The sequence below is a fragment of the Erpetoichthys calabaricus genome, chromosome 7 (genome assembly GCF_900747795.2).
Source record: "Erpetoichthys calabaricus chromosome 7, fErpCal1.3, whole genome shotgun sequence".
Lineage (NCBI taxonomy): Eukaryota > Metazoa > Chordata > Cladistia > Polypteriformes > Polypteridae > Erpetoichthys > Erpetoichthys calabaricus.
In genome coordinates, this window is record NC_041400.2 from 165663620 (window position 1) to 165680129 (window position 16510).

The following is a 16510-nucleotide window of genomic DNA, read 5'->3' on the forward strand; positions in this document are numbered from 1 at the left end:
GCCGACCGTCATTGAGGAGCGGGTGCGATGAAGGTGATATCCTCCCCAGGGATGACTGTGGGACCATGAAGGAAGACTGGAGGACAACCGACCCTGAGCGGTCTGGCTGATGCCATTTGAGGCAGCTAAGACAGGGGTTGGGAGGAGAGGACTGGGGCTGCTAGCGTCTCTGCCAGCTGAGTGAGCTATTGTGAGCTGGGGAGAAGAAAAGGGAATTGTGATGGGCTCATCCGAGTCTGGGAGGAACAATGACCCGCTAACTGTGGCGTTGGTTTTAATCTTCTTTTTAAGTCTTGTTTTTATCTCACGGATTTCCACTGTTTTATGGATTATTTATTTATTGATGATATTTTGAGCACTGCACTTTAATGGACACTAACTGTTTTGATTTTTGAATTGTGTATTAAAAGCACTAGATCACATTTTCACCATCACCGTGATTGGTGTGTGTTTGTCCTCATTTAGCCAGGCTTATCCCAGTCATGAGTATTAGCAGTGTTGGGCTGAAGAAGCTCCCAAAATGGAAGAGGGAGCATGGAGCCGACCTGCATGGTCACAGACAGCTAGGATCAGTTTTGAGAAACATCCTGCCACAGTAGAATTCAGCAGGCTATCCCTTGATTATGGCACATGAATGCTCCTGGTTTATGTTGACTAGGCGAGAAAGAATTTCTGTAGGGGTGTTGCTGTCTAGTGTTACAAATTCAATATTATACTGCATGATCTTATAGTTTTTAGCATTCACTGACTTGGTTTAGAAATAATACAATATAAACAACTTTAAATCATTGTAATTTACATATCATAGTACTTAGGAAGTAGTCTTAGGACACTTACAAAATCATCACTGTAGAGTATTTCTTTTTGTTGACATTTTAATCACCCCTCATATACTGGAAATCTTTGCAAATTGAAATAAAAGGAACTTAAATTTGACAAACAACATTAGACTATCCAGTGCATCAAGCTTATTTGGTAAACTAATGGCCAGGTTGTTCCAGTATCTCAGTACTGAAGGTTTCCACCACAGTGACAAGACTTGGTATTCAGTAGTTTAATAATATGTCTTTTATTCAGGATGTGTAATGAATAATCATTTGAATTCTAGTTTGTTTTAACTTAGGTTGCATTTTAAAGTGCTTTCATATTTAAACTCAAAAATGTTTAAAATATATAAACATACCATTTATTTAGCTTCATCAGCAAAGGATGTACCTCTTCCATCTCCTCCAACGAACAGCTGGTCTTCCACTATACCCATAGGAATATCCAAAGATACAAGACGAGAATCCTACTCTCAGAATAATCTACATTCAAAGAATGTGTTTGGCCCCAGTGTTGACCGGTAAGTCAGACCCTTGGTAGGGTTCATAGATCATTGTAAGAGTTCTCTGTGATGTTATTTCCATGAAATATATGCTTAAATTATTATTTTGTCCTCCACAACAGATTTTTGTTAAAGCTATTAAAGAACGGTACTAAGAAAATGTAATTCATCTTTGTATTTTTCAGTCTGTAAACATTAATCTTAGTATAAGCTCTATCCATCCTTTCATTTTCTAAACCAGCTTAATCAAACTTTTTAAATTTGTGAGAACTTGAGATTATATCAGCAGTAACCAGACCTAGATGAAGCACCTGTTCATTTTAAGGCACCCCATGCACACATCAATATTATTAAAACAACATGTTTATTTTTGAGATATTCATAATAACAGACAGTGTTAGGGTACAATATTTAAACCCACTATTTGTGAAGTGGTAGCACTACCCACTGCACCACCTTGCCACCCCACATTAAATGTGTTGGTTAAAGCATGAAGTCTGGATATTAAAGTTCATCTTCAATGAAGGTACAAGCAATTATTATTAAACTTACGCCATACAGTTATACTGCATGTTGGCAGGGCTCACAATATAACTTTTGCTTAGTAGCAACAAAACAAAATGTAATGCTATATACTGTACATTTTTAATTATTTACTTCACATGTATTACAGTTAGTCTCATTCATGACTTAAATTCAAAAATACCTTAAATTAGAATACATTTTATCTCATACTTCCAAGATAAAGGGTCCAGTCAATGGTATTTTAAATTCCATATCCTTAAAAGCGTATATAATGCAGTCATTTTTATTAATTTTCAAAACTGAAAATAAGTTCAAAACAACCTGTAAGATTTAAAGCACCATGTACACTTGGATACCCTATACTTCAGTGTATGTACATTTCATGTTCTTACAAGTATGTTTCTTGGTTTCTTTGTGTTCTGAAAATGTAGAGTTATTATTTGGGAAGTTGCAGTTTATGGATTTACTTTTTCACTTTGTACTTGCTTTTCTTGTGTCATATGATTTTTTTGTCTTAGTATGTGTGATATGTCTTGTCCTCAGGAAATCTAATGACATCATGGATTCTGATGTAGACAATAACAGTGCAAAAAGCTGGTCCCAATCTGAGGAAATGCTTCAAGTATTTGGAACATCTCCCTCCACGGATACATTTCCATTGGAAGGTGAGGAGGCTGTTTGAAGTGTCCAATTAGCCTTTACATATACCTCATGTATTTTTAACACACAGGAACATGAAAGAAGGTGTTACAATTATCAAAAATCAACTGTTAGTTGTATGCCTTTTTTATTGCCATTTAATAAATAAAACTTTGATTGATACTGTATCTATCACGATCAAACAATCCATTACAGCTATTTCCATTTTCCACACTTTTATGTCTGTCTTCTGAGTATGAATTGTTTAATAGCAGTATTTTCCTATGTTTGACTTAAAACAACAATGTTAAAATACAGAGTTTTTCTCTGTGATTTAAAAACTTTCAAGTCTGCATTCCAGAAGGGAAAGCCATGATTTCTAGGTTTCTGACATGACATTCACCTTGAGTAATTGAGAGGTACTTTTCATGAATCACAGAAACCACAGTAAAAACAGATGATAACAACTCATCATATCCCCCAGTGTCAGCTGAGACATGGTAGCTGATCCCAGATGTAGACACAACATGTGCACAGTTCCTTGAAACTGTTTGCATCAGTCTTAAATGAAAGTCCTTGTGAGATAGTAATACATTAAAATAAACATATTGAGATGAAAAGTTTTCTCTCATGTTTATACAGAAGGTTTACTTATAAAGAAAATCCCTGATTACTAAATAATGTAGTGCATGTATGTTTTGTCATAATCTTTTCTTTGATAGTTTTCATAGTTGTGTGAAAATAGTGACAACTATATCAAATTGTAGGGTCAATTTAACAATCTAAAACCAGTGTAAATTGTAATTTGTGTCTATGTAAACAACTCAACCTTCCCAACTCTTTGGAGTTACACTTCAATTTTGACTGCTCAGCCTGAACAAAACCTGAATGTTGTAAAATACTAACTGAGAAAACAACAAGACAAATATTCAAAATGTTCATTCACTTGTTCATTCAACAAGAAAAATCGAAAATGTAATCTTAACAATTTAGCCACATTAGTTTAATGCACACGTGCAATTATTATTAAAATAAGAACCAGAGGAATTTTCTTTAAGCAGAAAATAATTTACTAAACTGTCATACTTCTCATTCAGTTGTTTCAATAGAGACATGACTAAGTTATTCTTACTAAATATGTAGAATTTAAAAACTGATTTTTATTCTTACAATTCCAGTACTTTAGTCCTACCTCAGTCTCTTTACCTGTTGTCAAGGATTCAGGTATATCACTCTTGGACATTTTATAAGTAATTGGATTCAGATATAATGTACCACCCTGGTTAAATATCCTTAAAAATGCCACAGATTCCTCCCTGGGTGGCCTGTTCCAGACTGAATTGCCAGGTTGAGGGCTAGTGTGACTGAAGTGAGCATTCAAGGAAACTTGATAATGGGAATTTCAAGAGCTAATATAATTCCTAAGAATGTATTATCTCTGATTAAGCATGAACAAAGCTGTTAAATATTTCAGTGGGTTTACTTGATATTTTCCGATTTTAACTTGAATAAATTGATCATTAAGTAAGAGATTTGTGCAGTTTTTAAAGGAGTACTGTATTCAAAAATTATGTCTTTTGATCTATTACCTACCTCTGTTGTTCATAGTAATGGCCTAGAAAATATTTTATTCTCATGGAGAATGAAGAATACACAGTTTATGGTACAATGGGTTTCACTAAGGGTTGGCCATGGGGCCAATACTACTGTATATACAACAGCAAAAAATATTAAAACGTCCATGAAAAAAATCTCTAATTACTTATGTCACAATATACTAATATCATTTATCCAGTTCTATACTGTATATATCCAAAATGTGTTTTTATAAGATATTGTTAAATACTGAAATGTGCACAAAAAGAAGCTTGTTCAAACAGTTCAACCAACTCCTCAATTGAAGACAGGACTCTTTACATTACTACAACAACAACAACATTTATTTATATAGTACATTTTCATACAAATGATGTAGCTCAAAGTGCTTTACAAGAAAGAAAAAATAAAAAAATAAAATTTGGCAATACTAATTAACATAGAATAAAGTAAAGTCCCATGGCCAGGGAGGACAGAAAAAAAAAAAAAAACTCCAGAGGCCTGGAGTAAAAAACAAAATCTACAGGGGTTCTGAGGCCACGAGACCGCCCAGCCCCCACTAGCCATTCTACCTAACATAAATGATCTAAATCAGTCCTGATGGTATTCAGGCTTCACGTGGAAGAATTAGACGATGATGGTCATGTGGACCTCTGGCCTTCAATCCATTAGTGTAGGGATTGCAAGGTGCTTTGATCAGGTGGTGGTGGCACAGATTGCCACCACAGAAAACCAGAAAAAGAACAGCAGAGAAAGTAGGGGTTAGCATGGATTTTGGAGCCATGAAAAAAAAATCATTAAATGCATATACAGAATATCGAGGTCATTCAGCCAAACAAAGCTCGCCAGTCCTATCGACTTAAGTATTCTAAAAACACATCATGTTGATTTTTGAAAGTCCTTAAAGTCCTACTGTCTATCACACTACTTGGTATCTTATTTCATATGTCAATGATTCTTTGTGTAAAGAAAAACTTTTTAAATATTTCAGAGAAATTTACCCTTAACAAGATTCCAGCTGTGTCCCCTTGTTCTTGATGAACTCCTTTTAAAGTAACAGTCTTGATCCACTGCACAAATTCTTTAATGATTTTAAGCACGTCAATCATGACTCCTCTTAATCTTCTTTTGTTTAAAGTGAAAAGGCTCAACTCTTTTAATCTCACTTTATAATTTATCCCCTGTAGACCTGAAATCAGCCTAGTCACTTTTATCTGGAATTTCTCCAGCATTTTATGTTATTTTTGTAGCCTGAGACCAAAACTGCACACAGTACTCCAGATGGCCTCACTTGTGCGTTAAAAATGAATGACAGGGAGTCAAATCCTGCTTGAATGCGCTTAATGTTTCTTTAGTACTTGCCTTTTCCTGCCATATTAATTTACCAATTTTTTAGCAAAAAATGTATGTGTTTTTGTTGTTTTGAGAATATGTTTGGACAACTGACATGTGGATTATGCAACATCAATTACTTGACATTTATTCATGGATGGTTTAATATTGGTTGCTCATGTTCAGTATTGGCCTCTCTGCTGATGCCCATTGAAGACTGTTGAATCATAATCTTTGCAATCTCCATTCATCATAAAATTACTTTTGTTTCATCACATCTCACTACATCACTACAACAACATGGGGTAAGTAACAGAAATAAAAAAATATATATAATTGTCATTTTTTTTATTATTTAAACATTTTTGGTTGCTTTACAGACATGATTGATTCTCCTCTAAGAAATGACTTTATGGCAGATTCAGTGGAATATGAGGCAGAGTCATGGAGCTTGGCAGTTGAACCAGAATTCTGCAGCAAGCAGGAAAAATCGATTATTAAAAGACAGGATGTTATTTATGGTGAGATTTTTTTGTATTTTCTGTGTAGGTTGTAATTCACAAATCAGTTTTTTTTTCACCACAATAATAGTAATGATCATATTTAAGATGGAAAACCTTTTTAATGCCAGGAAGTTTACAAGAAAAACTTTTATTTTATAGCACATTTTCATACACATGATATAGCTAAAAGTGCTTTCCAAGATGTCAAACAAATGGTGTGCTGTGGAATCCATCCTCACAGGATGCATTACATCCTGGTACACCAGCTGTTCAGTTCAGGATCGCCTAACTCTACAGTGTGGGGTGAAAACAGCACAGCAGATCACAGGCACTCAGCTCCCTGTGACCTATGACATCCTTACCACATGTTGTCTTAGGAAGGTAAACAGTATCAGGTGGGACTCCAGCTGTCCTGCACTGCCACTTTTCACTCTCTCTCATCTAGGAAGCATATAAAGTCAATCCCTACTTGCACCTCCAAATTCAGGAACAGTTTTTGTCCAACTGCAATTATACTCATTAACAAACCGTAATCTTGTCACCTCCACTGCTACTACTACTACTGTTACCTTGCACATGCACTTGCTGTCACTTTTTGTATTCTAAATTTATTTTTTCTGTGGTGTTTGTTTCCGGTCTGTGGAGGCACATGCAAGTAAGCATTTCATTATAAGTGGTACTTGTACACATGACAATAAAGATTTGAATTGAATTGAAAAAACAAAAAACTAGAAGTCATGTAATGTGACAGACATTAGCTTAAGAGAACTACTGATTCAATAAGATAAATTCAAAATTCATTGAAATTCAGTGGTCACAAAAATTTACTTTGGTTGCCTAAAGAACTGAGAAAAGCATAAGCAAGAGGTCACTTAATGGAGTCAGTGTAGTAAAGAATACATTTAAAAATTAACGCCTGGGAATTCCATATCTATGCCCAAGTCTGAAAATGGATGTAGTCAATAACATCTGAAATATCAGAGTTTATCCTTTCTCATAGAAACCTGGGGATCCTTCCAGCGAGTGGCAGTTAAACATAAGTTATGGACCTGTGTGAGCTATTGGGGATGCAGGTCCTCCGTAGCCTTCAGGCTTTAATTAAAAGCTTGTGTTCAAACAGCATTTGACATAGATCATATATAGAAGATAGGGCTTAGTGGTTTCCATTGTACAGTTTGCATCAGGAAGAAACAGCCCCACTGGCTGCATCTGATTAAATGGAGGCTGATGTTGAAGCTGACAATAAGTACAGGACCTGAGCATGAAACATGAGATGCTAGAAATGCAAACTGATTAAAAGGGTTTGCTGTTTTTAAACATAACATAGAACTTGCCGAAACCTTTTATATCAGTAATGCTGTGCCATGTTTTTCAAATAATGAACTAAAAGTGCCTGTTTTTTATTATGGCAACATAGAATTTAGTCAGAAGCAATATTCACCAGATCAGATGCTGTGAAAGTTTATTGACTTTGAGTTAATTATGCATGAAAAAAATATAGCACAAAATCTTGATGTCAGATTATTAACTGTTTGCCCCATTATATTTAATTCCCTGGGTTTTGTCCGCAGTATGTTATTATTAATTGCCCATTAAATAATTTCTTTGAGGGCATCCTTTGAATGTTGTGGTACATACAGTATTATTTTATCCATTATAGTAGTTGCAAAAGCTAAGCAGCTTTTTCTTTTATAGCTAATTTGTACCATTTGTTAGAGGTGTTTTGCAGAATCTAGTTCTTGGGGACATGTCATGGATATTCCAGACATGAGTTAAAAGGTAATCATAAGTCTATTTAATTACAATGACAATAGTGTTTTACGATTACAGCGTATGCTATAGAGTAATAGAGTTAGTTAAGTAAGGTATGGTTTTATGAGTGAAAGACAGGATTTTGAAGAACAGTGATACATAATGGTACTTGTACTTAACGGCTTTGTTGTATTTATGATTAACTTTTTGTATCATGCACACTGAGAATATCTGTATCTTGCAAAAACAGATCTTAAAAATACAGTGGAACCTCGGTTTGCGAGTAACTTGGTTTACGAGTGTTTTGCAAGACGAGCAAAAATTTTTAATAAATTTTCACTTGATAAACGAGCGAGGTCTTGCAGTATGAGTAGTATGTACTGTATACGCTTTGTCTGCTGAGCGTCATGTGATCACAACTGAGCTGATGGTTCTTCTCTCTCTCTCACTGCGGGATTGTGGGCAATCGTCTCCTATTCTCCGTCTGAGTCGGCGTGCCTCACTCATATAGTCAACATCCATACGAGCATATAGTGTTTACTACAGCATTAGCATTGTGACAGTGTGCACGTGCGTGTGTGCACGCGCACGCTCGTGTGTGTGTGTGTGTGTGTGCTCGCGCGCGCGTGTGTGCCGTGACGTGCCAGTCTTGCACCCTAAAACACGAAGCTGAGTCTCAGTAGCAACACAAGGTTTATTCAGCTTGAAACAGCAACAGCGCGGTTATTTATACACAGACACAGCAGTCAGGCAGGGCCCTGCACATTTATAATGTTTGTTGTATCACCCATTGACGGCAGGCGCTTATAGCATGTCCGCGATCTTTTCGGATTCGCTTTTACGGAGAACTGCTGCAGCGCTGGGAGACTGCAATTGCTTTGGGACATTCTTCCGCGTGTCGTCCCGTTGGGTGCAATCCCACAAGCGTTTAGAAACTCACTCACATCAGCCATGATTCTTTTCAGAGGTAAAGTGCAAGTTAATTTGTTTTATGTATTTTTACTTTATATTTTGTATTAATCATTTTTATATGAATACTTTTGGGTTGTGGAACAAATCATCTGAGTTTCCATTATTTCTTATGGGGAAATTCACTTTGATATACGAGTGCTTTGGACTACGAGCACGTTTCCGGAACAAATTATGCTCGCAAACCGAGGTTCCACTGTATTATAAAAAATAATATAAAGATAACATAATATGTCACTGTCAAAATACATACCAACTAAAGTGAATGAACTGAGCAAAGTCAGTGTTGAAGTTTTCAGTATATAATGATGTATTTCTAATTGTAGAATTTAGCACATCTATAGAACTTTGTCTTGCATGAGTTGAAAGGCAGTGTTTTAGCATTCATTGTTTCATCTCATTCACCCGTTTAATGCGGGACACGACAGGAGTTTCAGTGAATATGTTGCACATCAGTGAAACTTAATATTATGTCTCCATATTAGTTCTTTTAATAGTTATTTGAATCCTATGAGATACCATACCTGGCTTCTGACAAGAACATTTTAATCACCATTATAATGCTTATCAAGATGTATTTCTAAATCCTAAACTGTTTTTTATTTCCATATACATGGAATATATTTTTGGTGGTGTCAAAAATTCACTATCAAGTTAACTTCAGATTCTGATTCTACTAGCAAGCCCGCGATTCTCGAAAGAATCGCAAATCCAAGAATGGCAATCACTTTCTGTTCCCTCCGATATTTCGAGGGATGAAATATCATGGAGGTTGGGTGCGTCCTGGGAAAGTTCATTTAATTAAATAAACATATTTGTACTAAAGCGGTTTCTTTTTGGAGCTGTGACTCATCTGGTTCTGGTGTTTCAGAAGCGCGTTGTAGGCGCCTTCGTTTATTGTTTTTATTCATGCAGTCTCTTTTTTGTTTTTCTATGGCTGTGTCGTCAGCAAGAAGTCGTTTGCTGATGGCGGCGAATTCGCGTGCTGAAGTGACTATGGCGGCGGAACTGGGCATGGAGGTTCCACATTACTAAACGAATGTGGTATATGCAGTGGTGTGGGCGGTCGCTTTCGGGCGGCTGTACAACCTGGCGTGCACGCTTTACCTCAGGTTTAGTTCACAGGTCGTAGCCATGGTAAAGTTTTCATTTAATTAAATAAACCTATTTGTACTAAAGCGGTTTCTTTGTGTGGGCGCCTTCGTTCATTGTTTTTATCCATACGGGCTCGTTTACAGGTCGTAGCCATACGGGCTCGTGTTTGTATTACTAATCGTTGAGCTCCTTCCATTTGGAGCCGTGCCTCCTTTTCCTCTGCTGTGTCAGAAGCGCGTTGTGGGCGCGCTCGTTCATTGTGTTTATCCATACGGGCACGTTTTGTATTTCCATTAGTTGAGCTCTTTCAATGTGGAGCCATGACTTCTTTGCGTGTGGTGTTTTTGAAGCGCGTTGTAGGAGCCTCCGTTTATTGTTTTTATTTATGCAGTCTCGTCTTTGTTGTTCTGTGGCTGTGTCGTTAGGTAGACATCGCTTACTGTTAGGAATCATAATTGAACATGCCACACAGACTGCTGGCACAGTGGATTAGAGCAAGTTTAGTTTACAGGTTGTGTTGTTTGGGCACCACCTACTGACTCTGGGAAGCCGCTGCGTTTGACTCTGGGGCGCCGCGGCACAGTGCGCATGCGCTTCGGTGTGTCCGCCGTGCATAAATTAAACTGTCGTTTAGTAATATAGGTGATGTTCAATTAGACTTAGAATAGTGTCTGTATGTGCATCAGTGTGTGTATATATGTCTGTAATGACAACTTCTAAAAAATTTGCTATCTTTTTCAAACAAGTTACGTTGTATTTGTCTTGTTACAGTCTCTAGATCTATTGTTTTTGGTCTAGTACCTATTATCCTTCAAAAACAGTTAGACTTATGTCCAACGATAACTGCCGCAGAATTTTGCAGTTTGTTCCATTAAGCCATAGGACCAGGCCTACTGATTTGCAAAAATTTTGTATGAGTTTTTGATCTCGTACATGTATGCACACATTCACTCACATGCATACACACTTATGCACTCAAAGAAGTTTATAACTGAAGATATCTGACAGCTTGTTTGCTGTATTAGAACATATTAGTTGATGATGACAAGAAAGAAATGAACACTCACCCACACATACACAACCCACAATAGATCTGTAAAGGTCAACATGCACAGAGGCATTAATCCACCCTTGTACCAATCTGTCTGTTTTTGCAGCTTAGTTTTAAATTTAAATATTATTTAAATTGTTCATTTGGTTCAATTGGGTGGCACAGTGATGCAGTTGTAGCAGTGCTGCTTTGCAGTAAGGAGACCAGAGTTTGCCATGGAGTTTGCATAGGTCTGGTGCGTGTGTGTGTGTGTGTGTGTGTGTGTGTGTGTGTTTGTCTTGCAATGGACTGGAGCCCTGTCCAGGTTTTGTTCCTGGCTTGTGCCCTATGCTGGCTAGGATAAACTCCAGCTCTCTGCAACCCAGGTCTGAATTAAATGGGTTAGAAAATAATGTGAATTTTAAGTTTCCTATTCATTTTAGTGTACATTTATTTGTGTATGTAATGAATATTATATAAGTTAAAGTACTTGACTCTATATTATTGTACAGTACAATTGGTTGTATTGTATTGTGAAATCTGCCTTTGATTGATTTCCTGCAGTGTCACTAAAGTGAAATTGACATGGAAGTACAATTCCATACTGATTTTTTAATCTGTTATTTGAATTTTTAATGATTTATATTTTTCCTAAAAAATGTAAATTTTGAAAGTAATTTTAATATGCTGAAATTTACAGTCATTTGTTGTCCTGTAAACAGTATATTATTGAATACACTGCATTAAATTTAGGAAAAATTTTTTTTAGTAGTTTTACAAAAGTAACCCTATGTATGAGCAGTACAAGTGTTTTCCAGTAATTTCTTTTAATCTTATAAGAAGCAGAATGAAACAGTATATTGTATTTTGCTATTTGTATTAAATATAGGAAATAAAGAAGTAAAGAGGGAAAGTGAAAAATTTATCACTATACAATAACATTGAAAGTTTCTTATTTATTTATATAGTGCCACTTTGTACATTCAAAATGTAAACAATCAGAAGTATAACTTAATATTGTAACAGCTGAATAATCTGCTGTAAAGTGCTCAATTTACAATGCACTTGTTATAATATACAGTATCTGGGATATTTGATAATGTTCTAGGTTCTAAGACCTCCAGTTGATATACTAGTAAACTGACCACTGCTTTAAAAATCAATTATTTCTGCTTTTTAGAACTGATGCAGACGGAAATGCACCACATCCAGACCCTGATGATCATGTCTGAAATCTTTAGAAAAGGAATGAAGGAGGAAGTGCAGTTAGATCACTGCATTGTGGATCGTATCTTCCCTTGCCTGGATGAACTGTTTGAAATTCACAAGGGTTTCTTCTCCTCGATGACAGAGAGACGACAGGAGTCTATGACAGAGGATAGTGACAGAAATTTTGTAATTGATAGAATTGGTGATATTCTTTTGCAGCAGGTATATTCATTTTATTGCAAGTTGTTAAACTAATTACCCTTTGTACTGAATTCTTCACGGCACACACACAAACACACACATATATATATATAATAAAAAAATCTTGAGACGAGACTAATCCTGCGATGAGACGTGACTTCAGATTCTTTCAAGTCATGCCCTACTTACAACTATTATCAAACAAGGCCACGGTGATCAGATGCATTCCGGTACTTAACCTGGACAGACACCAATCCATTAAAGGGCTAACTTATAAACACACACACACACACTTGCGAAGATCCAGTTTAGAATCACCCATTCATCTAAATATGGCAGCAAGAAACAACGAAGTCAAACAAATTAATGCAAATATTGTCGATTAGTTACATGGCATATTGATTAAATGCGTATCAATAGACTATGCTGAAGCAGTTGGTGGTGATCATGCAGAAGATGAAAACATCAATTTACAAAATCCCATAGAATCTACAAGCGTTAACACCAGTCGGTCTTCCACCGGCTGAATTGCTGTTGAAAGAAGGATGTATCATAATGTTATTGCGTAATTTATGTATGAGTGGTGGACTATGCAATGGAACAAGATCAGTTGTATTAAAAATTGGTCGAACAATTCTAACATGTAAAATTTTAACAGGCGACAAGAAAGGTAATGTAATGCATATTCCGCGAATAACATTAGACACCAGAGGAGATCTTGATATACCATTCGTATTAAAACGTTTACAGTTTCCTGTGAGAAAAGCTTATGCTATGACAATTAACAAATCACAGGGACAAACATTTGAAAAATTCAGTTTATTTATTAGAGAGAAAGAAACCATGTTCACTCACGGGCAGTTATATGTTGCATTGTCACAATGTAAATCCAATCAAAATTGAGTGCGATCTTGAAGAATAGTTAATTCCAAATATTGTTTTAGCTGAATAATTAAAATAAATTCCCATGACAATAAAAATCTCTTTAAATTGTATATCCGGTTAACCAAACCTGGGGGTTGGCGAGTGAAGCAAGCAGGGGGCAGCACCCCCTAGTGTGTGTACATTATATATATATATATATATATATATATATATATATATATATAATATTTATGTACACACACTTCACTATTGGGAATGCTTACCCACTTGACAAATGTATTTTGCTTAGTTTAACCAAAAAAGTTTTCTTAAAAGGATAAAAAAATTCTTAAGAAAAGGAAAGACAGTTGAAGACACATTTTGGCTGTCTGTCCTTTATTAGGTGTGTAAGAGTTTTCTTAATATGTTCAAAATCAATGGACAGTGAAGGTCATGTTATACTTTAAAACATTTATAGTGAAAATATTGTATGACATGAAGAAATGCACTATGGAGAGGTGTAATAAAGGGAAACCCAATGAATCCTTGGGTGTTTAAGATATAACATTCTCTTACTAGATTTAGCATCACTTGCTAGACTTTTTTTAGTTTGATACTGTGTTATACATTGTATATACAGTGGTGTGAAAAACTATTTGCCCCCTTCCTGATTTCTTATTCTTTTGCATGTTTGTCACACAAAATGTTTCTGATCATCAAACACATTTAACCATTAGTCAAATATAACACAAGTAAACACAAAATGCAGTTTTTAAATGATGGTGTTTATTATTTAGGGAGAAAAAAAATCCAAACCCTGTGTGAAAAAGTAATTGCCCCCTTGTTAAAAATAACCTAACTGTGGTGTATCACACCTGAGTTCAATTTCCGTAGCCACCCCCAGGCCTGATTACTGCCACACCTGTTTCAATCAAAAAATCACTTAAATAGGAGCTGCCTGACACAGAGAAGTAGACCAAAAGCACCTCAAAAGCTAGACATCATGCCAAGATCCAAAGAAATTCAGGAACAAATGAGAACAGAAGTAATTTGAGATCTATCAGTCTGGTAAAGGTTATAAAGCCATTTCTAAAGCTTTGGGACTCCAGTGAACCACAGTGAGAGCCATTATCCACAAATGGCAAAAACATGGAACAGTGGTGAACCTTCCCAGGAGTGGCCGGCCGACCAAAATTACCCCAAGAGCGCAGAGACGACTCATCCGAGAGGTCACAAAAGACCCCAGGACAACGTCTAAAGAACTGCAGGCCTCACTTACCTCAATTAAGGTCAGTGTTCACGACTCCACCATAAGAAAGAGACTGGGCAAAAACGGCCTGCATGGCAGATTTCCAAGACGCAAACCACTGTTAAGCAAAAAGAACATTAGGGCTCGTCTCAATTTTGCTAAGAAACATCTCAATGATTGCCAAGACTTTTGGGAAAATACCTTGTGGACTGATGAGTCAAAAGTTGAACTTTTTGGAAGGCAAATGTCCCGTTACATCTGGCGTAAAAGAAACACAGCATTTCAGAAAAAGAACATCATACCAACAGTAAAATATGGTGGTGGTAGTGTGATGGTCTGGGGTTGTTTTGCTGCTTCAGGACCTGGAAGGCTTGCTGTGATAGATGGAACCATGAATTCTACTGTCTACCAAAAAATCCTGAAGGAGAATGTCCGACCATCTGTTCGTCAACTCAAGCTGAAGCGATCTTGGGTGCTGCAACAGGACAATGACCCAAAACACACCAGCAAATCCACCTCTGAATGGCTGAAGAAAAACAAAATGAAGACTTTGGAGTGGCCTAGTCAAAGTCCTGACCTGAATCCAATTGAGATGCTATGGCATGACCTTAAAAAGGCGGTTCATGCTAGAAAACCCTCAAATAAAGCTGAATTACAACAATTTTGCAAAGATGAGTGGGCCAAAATTCCTCCAGAGCGATGTAAAAGACTCATTGCAAGTTATTGCAAACGCTTGATTGCAGTTATTGCTGCTAAGGGTGGCCCAACCAGTTATTAGGTTCAGGGGGCAATTACTTTTTCACACAGGGCCATGTAGGTTTGGATTTTTTTTTTCTCCCTAAATAATAAAAACCACCATTTACAAACTGCATTTTGTGTTTACTTGTGTTATATTTGACTAATGGTTAAATGTGTTTGATGATCAGAAACATTTTGTGTGACAAACATGCAAAAGAATAAGAAATCAGGAAGGGGGCAAATAGTTTTTCACACCAATGTATAGGGGTTATTTTTTATGAAAGCATTACTCTGTGCTAAGTGTATTCATTCAATATGCTGATATGCTATCAAAATATAATATTACTATATTTGTACAGTAAGTCAAAGCTGCGGTTAGTCTCAAAATATTATGTTTTCTGTTAAATGTACCAGTTAATCTGTAACATTACTACATTCTCAACATTAATGTAAAAATACTTGCAGTATGTGGATGTTCTCTTTATAAGCCAACATGCTAACAATATGCAGTATAAAGGATGTTCTACATCTTTATATAAATGCAGATACTTTCTTTTTAGAACAGATTTTTTCCCTTTTATGTAATTTTGTAAGCCCTGAAAGTAATATATTAAAAATTGAGCATGTACAAATGATCTGCTTTAGTTTTCAGAAGAAAGTGCTGTCAGAATGAAACTAGTTTATGGAGAATTTTGCAGTCATCACATCGATGCTGTAAACTTTTTCAAAGAGCTTCAGCAGCAAAACAAGAAATTCAACAGTTTTATCAAAGTAAGTAGGTGTACACTTTATGTGGAATTTAAATAATTTTTTACATAAAAATGTAAGTATACTTACTGTATATGCAGTACAAGGCAATTGTATTTATGACAAATTTAATTTAAGATTCCAGACAACTGACTACTAAAATATTTTAATTTTTTGTCTGTCCACAGCAACTGAATCTACAGTATGTCATTCATTTCCATACTATGTGTGACTGTGTCAGTAGACACACTAAAATAAATCTGAGAAACACACAGATGTATATTTAGTTTTAACACCATTATTTGTATTACGCTATATTACTTCCTGTTCTTTTTGTCCTTTTTCTTTGTACAATGAATGATTAGAAGATAAAAGACTTGGTATACAAACCCAAAAATAAGAGTTACCATTATTATTAAGCTGATGCCAAGGATGCTCAGAGGACGCAACAAATGAACGCTCAGAACGCGTGGCAGCCATGATGCGGGCGCGTACGCGTTCTGAGCGTGAAGTATAAATGGGCCCTAAGTGCAGCTTGGGTCACAGAATTGCACAGAAACACAGGAGATTGTAGAGACAGGAACTTTATTGAAATACTTCAAACAAACATGTCTCATGCAGTTAGTTATCGATTAAACAATAGACAAACAAAATAGGGGAGCACACCCCCCCCCAACAGGAGCAGAGAATGTCTGGGGGAGGAGAGAGAAACAAAGCAATCAGCCAAAAAGGAC

General features: G+C 36.2%; 1 protein-coding gene across 4 annotated transcripts in view; it reads left to right on the forward strand.

Annotated features, from left to right (window-relative positions):
- The window catches only part of arhgef28a (Rho guanine nucleotide exchange factor (GEF) 28a), a 281479-nt gene that overhangs the window by 209570 nt on the left and 55399 nt on the right, over positions 1-16510 (forward strand). For all 4 annotated transcript variants that reach the window (XM_028805674.2, XM_028805675.2, XM_051929496.1 and 1 more), the window contains 5 exons: positions 1195-1345; positions 2396-2517; positions 5800-5940; positions 11949-12199; positions 15675-15800. In XM_028805674.2, the coding sequence (XP_028661507.2) occupies positions 1195-1345; positions 2396-2517; positions 5800-5940; positions 11949-12199; positions 15675-15800 (791 nt within the window). The remainder of the gene's footprint in view (positions 1-1194; positions 1346-2395; positions 2518-5799; positions 5941-11948; positions 12200-15674; positions 15801-16510) is intronic.